This window comes from Salarias fasciatus, chromosome 11, assembly GCF_902148845.1.
Source record: "Salarias fasciatus chromosome 11, fSalaFa1.1, whole genome shotgun sequence".
Lineage (NCBI taxonomy): Eukaryota > Metazoa > Chordata > Actinopteri > Blenniiformes > Blenniidae > Salarias > Salarias fasciatus.
Window position 1 is genome coordinate 34,726,494 of NC_043755.1, and position 11,579 is coordinate 34,738,072.

Below are 11,579 nucleotides of genomic sequence, written 5' to 3' on the forward strand. Positions count from 1 at the left end.
TTTCCAGGCCGGAGCTTCGACCTGGAAGCCAGACTCCAGTCCTACAGGTACGTCTCTGTTTCCGCTCTTCAGGCTTTAGTTTCGTGAAAGTGAATCAAATGAATCCTAGCAACCCACCCTGAGGAACCCCACGATTAACCTCGACCCACGACATGACAGAAACCAGCGCTGTGCTTTTCCTCTAATGACGGCTTTCCACACCCGAGCCAGCAGCTGACCAGCAGAGCTGACCAGCTGACTGGACCAGCTGACTGGACCAGCTGACTGGACCAGCTGACTGGATTAGTTGCTTTGACTAGTTGCGTTGACCAGCTGACAGTCAGTTTCCATGTTTCCTCTTCAAACACTTTTGTCTTCTGGCCTCTAAAACCTGTTGAGTTATTTTTGACCAGAACTTTAAATTTGAAATTAAAAAAAAAGAGAGAATGAATGAATGAGTCTGTGATGGAAGAGTTCCTCTCACTCTGAAGGCTGGTTCTCATGCTGGACCCTCTTCTGTCTGATCTGCAGCTCAGGGTCAGAACTCTGGTTCTTCGTCAGGAAGCTCCGCCTCTTTCATCCAGCTGATCAAGAGTGAGTGCCTCCACACACATGCCTGTTGCTATGGTAACCAGGTAGAAACTGGTAGGACATCGTCCAGAGCGGTGACCAATCAGGACCACTAGAGGGTCCACCATAGGATCCACTAGAGGTCACTCCTCATCTGAATCCAGAGCAGGGCCGGCTCTAGGCATAGGCGAACTAGGCGGCCGCCTAGGGCGCCACGTCCCGAGGGGGGCGCCGCGGTCGTAGAAGGGGCGCCACGACGCTCTGTGTTCCGTGTGCTCCGCTGTGCAGCGGTCCGACGCACCGCGCCCCTCGTCTTCGCCTAGGTTCGCCTAGGGCGCCACTGAAGCCCGGGCCGGCCCTGATCCAGAGGACCAGCTGAGCTCCTGTCTCCTGAGACTCCTGCTGTCCCCAGCTGTGTCCAGATGTTTCTAGATGTGTCCAGCTGTCCCGTCTCACCAGATCTGTCTGTGTTGTCTGTCCTGCAGCTCAGGACGGTCTGTCCTGGGAGGAGTCTCAGGCCTGTAAGTCCTGCTGCCTGGTCCGGGACCAGGACTCCGTCCTCTGCACAGAAGACGGTCTGTACTTCGTCTACGCTCAGGTCACCTTCAGAGGGCAACCCGACCAAAACCGGTCCAAGACCGCCGTCCTGAGGCGGTCCACCGGGACAGACCAGCCCCCGAGGACGCTGGCAGAGGGGACGTTCTCCAACCGCACCGAGGGGACGGTGTGGCTGGCCAAGATCGTCCGTCTGACGGCGGGAGACCGGATCAGCCTCCGCCTGCGGGACGAAGTCCTGAACGACAACACGTACTGGGGAGCGGTCCGGCTGCAGTAGAGCGCAGCGGCGACGGTTCACGTTTCAGAACGTTTCAGAACGTTTCAGAAAGTTTCAGAAAGTTTCAGAAAGTTTCAGAACATTTCAGAAAGTTTCAGAACGTTTCAGAAAGTTTCAGAACATTTCAGAACGTTTCACATTTCAGAATGTTTCACATTTCAGAACGTTTCACATTTCAGAACGTTTCAGAACGTTTCAGAACATTTAAGGACATAAGAGGGAATCAGGAACTCACTGATCACAGCTGGAACAGGGTGTCCAACCTGTGGTTCAGGGGCCTTGTACAGACCGGGACGCTGTGTTTCAGTGAGAACCATTCAGCTAACTGATGCTAAGCTAGCTGCCGGTGAAAAGTGCAAGAAGAGCTTTGAATCCGTCATTTGGGACTTTTCAAGATCATGACCTCCAGATCATCTGGACCGGCCCACTGGGGGCCGCGGGCCGGTGGTTTCCCCTCCTGTGGTTTTCTGCAGAGGAAACAATAAACGCTTTGTTCTCGTCTCTTCTCGGCCTGCTGATTTCCCCGAGTCGCCACACGGCGGCGCCACTCGGCTCCGAAGGGCCAGGCCAGTCATGAGCCGGGGCGTGCAGCGGTCGGCACCGCTGCCGCACGGCAGGGCTAACGGTTCGAGCCCAGCTGTGGAGACTCTGCTGGCGTTCTGAGGACTTCCTGTCTCTCACGGTTTCCTTTCAGGTCTTCATCTGGGGTTCTGGGTGTTTCTCATTCAGGTTCTGTGTTCCGTCTTGTGTCCTCTCAGTGTCTTTGCGTCTCTGCTCACACGGGGTCATGTGACCACACGACATCATTCCGCTGTCGATCTTCCACCAGTTTCCCTGAATTTCAGAATAAAAGCAAGAAACTCCTTCAAAATAGAAAGCCCTTGTTGAAACAAAGTTCCATTGAAAACAGGAGTGTAGAGTCGGCAGGGCGGCAGGGCCTTCACAGGAAAAGCCCCAAACTCCTACAAAATAAAAGTCCTTCATTAAAAATAACTGGTCAAACCTGTAAACCTGGTATTTAAAGGAGTCAGAGACCACGAGTCCCACCGGAGGTCTGGAGGGTCTGGGTCCGTCGATTCAGGTCCAGGGGGTCAGGAGGTCAGGAGTTGTGGATCTGGTTCTCCTGCTCCCTCCTGCTTTAGGGTCCAGGTCCATCTGTCTGTCTGCTGCCGGTGTGTCTGTCCTGGATGGACGGCCCCTCGGGATCCAGTGTTCGCTTTGCATTCATGACCAGTAAACACCCTCCAGCACCTGGATCCCCTGGATCCCCTGGATCCCCAGGGTCCTACACCAGCACCCAGTTGGAGGACTTCAGCTCTGCTCTCAACACCGTCATCCCAGCTCTCCTGCAGGACAGGGTCCACCTGTCTCCACCTGCAGGTGGATTACAAACTCAGCTCCGACCCCTGGGCCATCAGCACTGGATCCCCCAGGACCGGATCCTCTCAGGACTGGATCCCCTCAGGACCAGATCCCCTCAAGACTGGATCCCTCAGGACCGGATCCCCTCAGGACCAGATCCCCTCAGGACCGGATCCCCTCAGGACCGGATCCCCTCAGGACTGTGTTCTCTCTCCTGCTGAACATCAGCTCCTCATCAAGAATCTCAGCAGACCATCCTGTCCCTCTCCATCATGGAGTCCATCCTGTCCCTCTCCATCATGGAGTCCATCCTGTCCCCCTCCATCATGGAGTCCATCCTGTCCCTCTCCATCATGGAGTCCATCCTGTCCCCCTCCATCATGGAGTCCATCCTGTCCCCCTCCATCATGGAGTCCATCCTGTCCCCCTCCATCATGGAATCCATCCTGTCCCCCTCCATCATGGAATCCATCCTGTCCCCCTCCATCATGGAATCCATCCTGTCCCCCTCCATCATGGAATCCATCCTGTCCCCCTCCATCACCATCTGGTTCTGTGCAGCCACAGCTAGAGACAGGGACAGACTACGGAGAGTCCAGAGACAGGGACAGAGACGGGGACAGAGACGGGGACAAAGACAGGGACAGAGACGGGGACAGAGACAGGGACAGAGACGGGGACAGAGACAGAGACAGGGACAGAGACAGGGACAAAGACGGGGACAGAGACAGGGACAGAGACGGGGACAAAGACAGGGACAGAGACGGGGACAGAGACAGGGACAGAGACGGGGACAGAGACGGGGACAGAGACAGGGACAAAGACAGGGACAGAGACGGGGACAGAGACGGGGACAGAGACGGGGACAAAGACGGGGACAGAGACGGGGACAGAGACGGGGACAGAGACGGGGACAGAGACAGGGACAGAGACGGGGACAAAGACAGGGACAGAGACGGGGACAGAGACGGGGACAAAGACAGGGACAGAGACAGGGACAGAGACGGGGACAGAGACAGGGACAGACTGCTCTGCAGAATCATTGGCTACAGTCTGCCTTCCCTCCAGGACCTGGACACCTCCATGACCCTGAGAGCCTGCAGGCAAGATGGTGGACAAACTCCTCCCACTCTCTCTAGACTCCTCCCACTCTGGTCAGACCCCTCCCACTCTGGTCAGACCCCTCCCACTCTGGTCAGACTCCTCCCACTCTGGTCAGACCCCTCCCACTCTGGTCAGACTCCTCCCACTCTGGTCAGACCCCTCCCACTCTGGTCAGACCCCTCCCACTCTGGTCAGACTCCTCCCACTCTGGTCAGACCCCTCCCACTCTGGTCAGACTCCTCCCACTCTGGTCAGACCCCTCCCACTCTGGTCAGACTCCTCCCACTCTGGTCAGACCCCTCCCTCCCTTGACTCTAATGGTGCGTTCACGCCGGACGCGTCGCGGGCGTCGTCGACGTTTGGGACGCCTCGAAGCTGACGCTTGTGACGCTTCAAACACGACGCTTGACACCAGGTGGTCACGACGCTCGCGACGCTCTTGACGCACGTCAGTTTATCGGCGCGCTGGAGGCTGATTTCTGTTTCCAGCTCTGGCGGATCGCATCAGCAGAGCGGCTCGGCTTTATTTGTTAAATAAAGCTAGACCGCGTCGTCGTCGGAAAAGTGGCTATTGGCTGGTCTGCTCCTCTCTGCTCTGCCTGCAGCAGGGGGCGCTGCTGAGACTGACCGCTGTGAGCGCTTTGGGACGGGGGAGGGGCTCACAGCACCCACTGCTCATTGACGACAGCAGCGAGACGTCCTGTCACGTCTCCAGAGCACCAGAGAAGGTCACTAGATTTGTCGCTAGTTGCTTTTGACAAAAAAACGTCGCCAAGAGGCTTTGGAAAGTCGCCAGATTTAGCGAGAAAGTCGTCAAGTTAGCAACACTGGCCGGCCCGCATCGGTGCTCGGACCACTCGTAGTGACGTAGCACCGGAGGGATCGTCTCTGATTGGTTGACGCTCAGCGGCAGCGCGTCGAAAGTTCAGTTTTCCCAACTCTCAAAAAGCGACACTCACGACGCTCCTGACGCGGCGCCCCGCCGCCCGCCGCTCCACGACGCTCGTCCACCATAGACTTTGCATAGAAAAGCGCCGCTCACGACGCTTGCGACGCGTCCGGTGTGAACGCACCATAACTTTTTCAGACGGTCCCCTCTGGGAGAAGGTTCCGGTTCCACCAGGACCACACAAGACCAGTTTCTTCCCCTCTGCCACGACTCATGAGCAAGGCCTCCGTCCCCCACTGAGTCTTTGTGGCGGTCTGGTCCTGGTCCTGCGGTGTCCGGTCCGTCCCCATAGCACCCCCCCCCCCCCCCCCCCCCCCCCGTGTCCAGCAGCCTCAGCTCCGTCGGGTTGACCTTCTGATTGACTCTTTCAGTTTCCGATTGTAAACTCCTCCAGTCTCACTCCTCCCGTTTTCACTCCTGTCTCACTCCTCCCGTTTTCAGTCCAGTCTCACTCCTCCCGTTTTCACTCCTGTCTCACTCCTCCCGTTTTCAGTCCAGTCTCACTCCTCCCGTTTTCACTCCTGTCTCACTCCTCCCGTTTTCAGTCCAGTCTCACTCCTCCCGTTTTCACTCCTGTCTCACTCCTCCCGTTTTCAGTCCAGTCTCACTCCTCCCGTTTTCACTCCTGTCTCACTCCTCCCGTTTTCAGTCCAGTCTCACTCCTCCCGTTTTCACTCCTGTCTCACTCCTCCCGTTTTCAGTCCAGTCTCACTCCTCCCGTTTTCAGTCCAGTCTCACTCCTCCCGTTTTCACTCCTGTCTCACTCCCCCTGTTTTCACTCCTGTCTCACTCCTCCCGTTTTCACTCCTGTCTCACTCCTCCCGTTTTCACTCCTGTCTCACTCCTCCCGTTTTCACTCCTGTCTCACTCCTCCTGTTTTCACTCCTGTCTCACTCCTCCCGTTTTCACTCCTGTCTCACTCCTCCCGTTTTCACTCCTGTCTCACTCCTCCCGTTTTCAGTCCAGTCTCACTCCTCCCGTTTTCACTCCTCTTGTTTTCACTCCTGTCTCACTCCTCCCGTTTTCACTCCTCTTGTTTTCACTCCTGTCTCACTCCTCCCGTTTTCACTCCTGTCTCACTCCTCCCGTTTTCACTCCAGTCTCACTCCTCCTCCTCTTTTCTCTCTCTCTTTTTCTCCTCCAGTCTGGACCTTGTTCTGTGCTGTCGGTTCCTTCCTGTTCTCTGATCTGATCCTCCTGCCAGGTTCTCCTGACGCCTCGGTTGTTCTCCTGGGTTCTCCGGTTCTGGTCTCTGTCCTGAGGTCTGGGACGGTGAAGGGAAAGTGGAAGAAGAACGACGCTGCTGTGTTTTCTTTTCTTTTCTTTCCTTCTTCTGTCTGAAGACAGAAAATCCTTCCGTCTCGTTCTTCTTTCACATCCGCCGAGAAAAACCAGCAGAGGAAGAAAAGAGAAAACCTGCAGTAGAACCCAGAGGGAACGCTACTTCCTGTTTTCACTTCGTCACCCCACAGGGTGTGTGTGTGTGTGTGTGTGTGTGTGTGTGTGTGTGTGTGTGTGTGTGTGTGTGTGTGTGTGTGTGTCTGTGAGCGTGTGTGTGTGTGTGTGTGTGTGTGTGTGTGTGTGTGTGTGTGTGTGTGTCTCCCGTCACCTGCAGCCACCAGTGCTCCCCCCTCCCCCCCCCACCATGACCTCAGTGGAGTTTCCCTCCGGCTGCTTCTCTATAAACTCCGCCGTTCCTCTGAGCAGCAGAACGTCGCCGGGAGCCGGTCGCTGAGCGTCCTCAGAACGTCCTCGGAACGTCCTCAGAACGTCCTCGGAACGCGGGTTCTCCGATCGGGATGGTGGAGTACGCGAGCGCGCCGGGGGGGGTGGAGGCGCCGGGGGGGGTGGAGAAGACGTGGACCTCGGGGTGGATGTGGAAGGTGTCGGGTTCTCTGCTCCTGCTGCTGGCCCTCGGCTCAGGAGCCGTTCTCTTCACCTGGTTCTTCAGCGGACGAGTGGAGAACACGGTGAGGAACCTCATCTACCAAACCTCCGCCCTCCCCCGCCCTCCCCCACCCTCCCCTGCCCCTCTAAGCTGCCTCTCTCTGTCTCTGTAGAACCCGTCGGGCCAAACCCGGGCGCAGAGCGGCTCCGACAGAACCGGTGAGAGCGGCAGCGGGTTCTTCTTCTGTGGTGTGTCCTGGGTTCTCATGTGGGTTCTCCTGTGTTCCGTCTCAGACCTGCAGGAAACGCTGAGCCGGATCAGCAGCGGAGCGAAGGCGGCCGTTCATCTGGAGGGTGAGTCGGAGAACCTGGGGAACCAGCTGGTTCCAGTGTTCTGGACCAAGTTCTGCAGCCGGTTCCACTCTGTTCTGGAATCAGTTTATATTCCCTAGAACTGAAATCAGGTCTGGTCTAGAATAAAAGCAGATTTTATGAGACTGGGTTCAGACGGTTCTCAGGGTCCACAGTTCTAGATGTGACCCTTCAGGTTCAGTTCCGACACAAATCTCCCAAATGTAACCAGAGTTTGGACGGAAGTTCACCAGAACGGAACCAGAACCGATGCAGACACTGGTACTGGAGCAGGAGGCCGAGGACTGAGAACCGAGAAGATCCAGTTCTGTCTTCAGAGACAGAACCGGTTCCGGCCTTGCTGAGGTCTGAAGGTTCCCTCAGTGGAGAACCTTCAGCCTGCAGAGCCCTCACGAAGCTGGGGTCAAATTACAGGACACTGACACTGGAGCGAGTCTGAGACGTCCTGAGCAGAACCAGACGTTCTCTCGCCACTTCAGGTTCTCACACAGCTGTTCCTGGTCTCCCTTCAGGAAGCTGTGATGAGGAGGATGGCGGCGGCGGCGGCGGCGGCGGCGGCGGCCAGCGGCTGCGGTGGCGGGCGGACCAGGGCCAGGCCTTCGACCAGGGCGGGTTCCGGCTGTGGAACGGCAGCGTGGTGGTTCCGCGGTCCGGGCTCTACTTCGTCTACAGCCAGGCGTCCTTCCGGGTGGCGTGCGGCGCCGGGCCCGCCCCCGTACCGCTGAGCCACGGCGTGTGGCGCCACTCGGACTCGCAGGGGGGCGGGGCCCCGCTGATGAGCGCCGTGCGCTCGGCGTGCCGCGGCCCCGCCCCCGCCGACGGGCGCGGCTGGTACGACGCCGTCTACCTGGGCGGAGTCTTCCAGCTGCGGCGCGGCGACCGGCTGTGGACCGAGACCAACCGGCCGGCGCTCCTGGAGACCGACGACGGCAGGACCTTCTTCGGGGCGTTCGCGCTGTGAGCGGAACGCGGGAACGAGCCGTTGCCATGGCGACGGAGCAGAGGAACGTGGGAACGAACTGTCGCCATGGCGACGGAGGAGCGGAACGCGGGAATGAGCCGTCACCATGGCAACGGAGCAGCGGAACACGGGAACGACCTGTCGCCATGGTGGGAAGGACTCGTTGCCGTGGCGACGGAGGAGCCTCTCGATCTCCATGGAGATCAAAGTCTTTTAAACTGTAACAGTTTGTTTTTATCACTTCCTGTTTTCTGTAGTGGAAGCTGAGCTGAGACTGTAGCGGAATGCCACACGGTGTGTGTGTGTGTGTGTGTGTGTGTGTGTGTGTGTGTGTGTGTGTGAAGCCTGGGTGTATTTATTGCTATTTAATTGTATTTAAATGATCAGGTGTCAGAGATTCTATCTGTATGAACTGATAATAAAATGTCACCATGGCTGCCTGAACTGAATTAACTCTCACACACACACACACACACACACACACACACACACCCTCTGAATGCTTCCTCTGACCTCAGTAGGGGAAATTCCTGCCTTTCTTCTGGGTTTTGCTGAGTGTTGTCAGGTGGAGGCCCGCAGAACCTCCGCCCACGGCGGGATTTCCCCCCAGGCAGCACCGCTCCGCCCGCTGCACCCCCTCCACCCCCTCCACCCCCTCCCCACACCGCAGACAAACAGGAGTGTGTTGACCACACTGAGGCACCACAGGAGCATTTCCTTCAGCAGGAGCAGGAGGAGGGGGGGCCGGGGGGGGGGGAGGTGGAGGGGGGGGTGGAGGGGGGGGGGGGGGGGTGGAGGGGGGGGTGGAGCTGCCACAGCTGCTTCACTGTCTTTGTCCACAAACAGAAACTTTCGTCTTGTTTTCAGAATGAAGTTCTGCAGCTGGAAACATGTTTGACCCCCGACCCCAGATGACAGGACACACACACACACACACACACACACACACACACACACACACACACACACACACACACACCGTCCTGTATGGAATCAAAGCCACAGTCAGAAATCCTGAGTGAAAAAAACAAGTCATTTATTGATTCCATATATTTTGGTACACAGACTGAAATATATCAACATCTATAGATCTGGTGGGATCTGGTGGGATCTGGTGGGATCTGGTGGGATCTGGTGGGATCTGGTGAGGAAGAGATCCCGGAGCGGAGAACTCGATCCACGTACCGGATAAATGAGGGTTCTGCTGCATTCATATATTACACTGATGCGTCCAGACGAGCTCTTCCAGGGGCAGAGCCACACCCGAGGGGGAGGGGCCAGCCACTCCGCCTACTTCCCCTAACCACCCATCCAGAAGAAAGGGGGCGGGGCTATGCGCTCCACCCTTAGGTGTGGTTCTCCGGCCGGAGCCAGTGAAGCGACTTTCGTTCTCCCGCAAGTCTCACACAGGAAGTCACCTGACATCACTTCCTGCTTCACAACCAAAACACCTGCAAACCGAATCTCCGCCAGAGCGCCGCCGGAATGCCGCCACCAGAACGCCGCCGCCGTGAGAACGCCGCCGTCACTCGTGGGACGAGGTGGAAAACGAAAAAAAAACTTTTTTAGGAAACGACAGATAAAAAGAAGTTGGAGAATCGGACGTGTATAAAAACTGTGCTTTCTCTGCTCACCTGCAGGGGGAGCCCTCGGAAAAATCCCACGTCTGGACGGACGGAGAACGTCACGGTTCTCTCGGAGCGGAACCTTTCAGACGCAAATATTTCCCTAAATAATTCCTGCGTCACTGAAAGCTGATAAATGTTTCTCACTTTCTGATATTTTACCGTAACGCCACTCAAACAGCCCACTGCTAGCATTAGCCAAGATGCTATCACTTCCTGCCTGCTGTTAGCTTGAGCCAGCGGAGCTGCTGGGAGCTGGTCCTGCTCACTGTTAGCTTAGTGCTGCCCACTGCATCGTTAGCATTTCCGTAGCTCTCTGCCATGCTCACTTAATAGAACGTTAGCATTATTAAGAGTTTCATACCTTTCCTGCTTATCCGGTGAACTGAGCCAAAGCTAGCTCATATTAGCACAATGTTAGCTTAAGCATTGTTAACATTAGAAGAGGTGCCATGTTCTGGAATTGTTATTTCTAGCTTAGCTTCTATCACTGTGCCCTGCTCACTTAGCCTGTTATTAGCATTAGCTTCCTGCTGGTCTTCCGCTCGCCTGACTGTGTTAGCATTAGGATTAGCATTAGCAGTGCGTCAGTGCTGATTTTCTCGGACGACGAGGGATTTATCCGAGAGCCGCTACTCCGCTAAACACACAACACAACTCTGAGAAAAGATTTAGCAAAACCTCTGGAAACACGAGAAAAGTTGTTCTCCAGAGCAAGTGTCGGTGTGGGCGTGGCTTCTCCAGAGCAAGTGTCGGTGTGGGCGTGGCTTCTCCAGAGCAAGTGTCGGTGTGGGCGTGGCTTCACTCTCCGCCGGGGCACTCGGGGTTAACGGGAATTAGAACACACACATGCTAATGAGTCCCTGGCCTCTAACTTATGGCTATTCAGTAAAGCACATTGTCACTTCTGGGGTGAAACCGGAGTTCCACATGGCCAAAAACCTCCAAGAACCCAAACAGAGCCGGAACGAACCGGAACGAACCGGAATGTGGCGCTGCGTCCGTCTGAGTGAATCTGAACGACTTTCCTGAAGAGTGACGAAGAACAAAACGACGACTGCAAGACGAAACAGCTCAAACATTACAGAACGAGAGAAACCACCATGAGGGCCGAGGCCCCGCCCACTGGGGGTGGGGCCAGACCACCAGAGGCGGGGCCAGACCGTTGGAGGCGGGGACAGACCTCCACAAGTGGGGCCAGACCTCTGGAGGTGGAGCCACACTGCTGGAGGCGGGGCCAGACCACCAGAGGCGGGGCCAGACCTCTGGAGGCAGGGCCATCCCTCTGGAGGCGGGGCCAGACCTCTGGAGGCGGGGCCATCCCTCTGGAGGCGGGGCCAGACCTCTGGAGGCGGGGCCATCCCTCTGGAGGCGGGGCCAGGCTGAGATCAAACAGCAAACACAAAAGTCCCAGCTCCACACTGCGGGCCCGGTGGGGGTGGAGGGGTGGCGAGGGGGGGATGATCTGTGTGTGTGTGTGTGTGTGTCTGTGTGTGTCTGTGCGTGTGTGTGTGTGTGTGTGTGTGTGTGTGTGTGTGTGTGGGGGGGGGTGCGTCATGTGGGGGTGTTGAGCTGTGAAACGCCCCCTGGTGGTAGACAGTGTCACTACACCGATGTGCTCGTCGCACAGAAACAAAGTGAACGTGTGCCTCCCGGTGTGCTTGGTGACCCCCCCCCGGCCCAGAGCCCCCCCGGCTCAGAGCCCCCCCGGCTCAGAGCCCCCCCGGCCCAGAGCCCCCCCCCAGCCCCGTTACTTGTAGAGCAGGGGGATCTGGCTGTTGTGGCAGTGGTTGCGGCTCATCTTGCTGTCGGCCGGGTAGAGGGCGGAGGAGTTGGAGAAGGAGTGGTTGTCCGTGGGGGGGTTGGGGTACCCGGGGGGGGGCAGCAGGGACTTGGGGTCCGGCTGGGAGGCGTTGTGGTTCTGGTTCTGGCCCG

At 57.2% G+C, this 11,579-nt stretch overlaps 2 protein-coding genes across 3 annotated transcripts in view; one reads left to right on the forward strand and one right to left on the reverse strand.

Annotated features, from left to right (window-relative positions):
* Positions 1-6,479: 6,479 nt before the first annotated feature.
* On the forward strand, positions 6,480-8,340 carry LOC115397367 (tumor necrosis factor-like). Of its 2 annotated transcripts, XM_030103631.1 has the most exons (4): positions 6,480-6,769; positions 6,860-6,905; positions 6,981-7,040; positions 7,571-8,340. In XM_030103631.1, the coding sequence occupies exons 1-4, from the start codon at positions 6,599-6,601 to the stop codon at positions 8,017-8,019; spliced, it is 726 nt and encodes a 241-aa protein (XP_029959491.1). In that variant the 5' UTR covers positions 6,480-6,598; the 3' UTR covers positions 8,020-8,340. The 2 variants fall into 2 exon arrangements, with proteins under 2 accessions (XP_029959491.1, XP_029959490.1); XM_030103630.1 differs by having other exon boundaries at positions 6,860-7,040.
* Positions 8,341-11,394: 3,054 nt separating this feature from the next.
* The window catches only part of LOC115397278 (large proline-rich protein BAG6-like), a 7,782-nt gene continuing 7,597 nt past the window's right edge, over positions 11,395-11,579 (reverse strand). The window contains exon 8 of the mRNA XM_030103507.1: positions 11,395-11,571. Within this exon, the coding sequence (XP_029959367.1) occupies positions 11,395-11,571 (177 nt within the window). The remainder of the gene's footprint in view (positions 11,572-11,579) is intronic.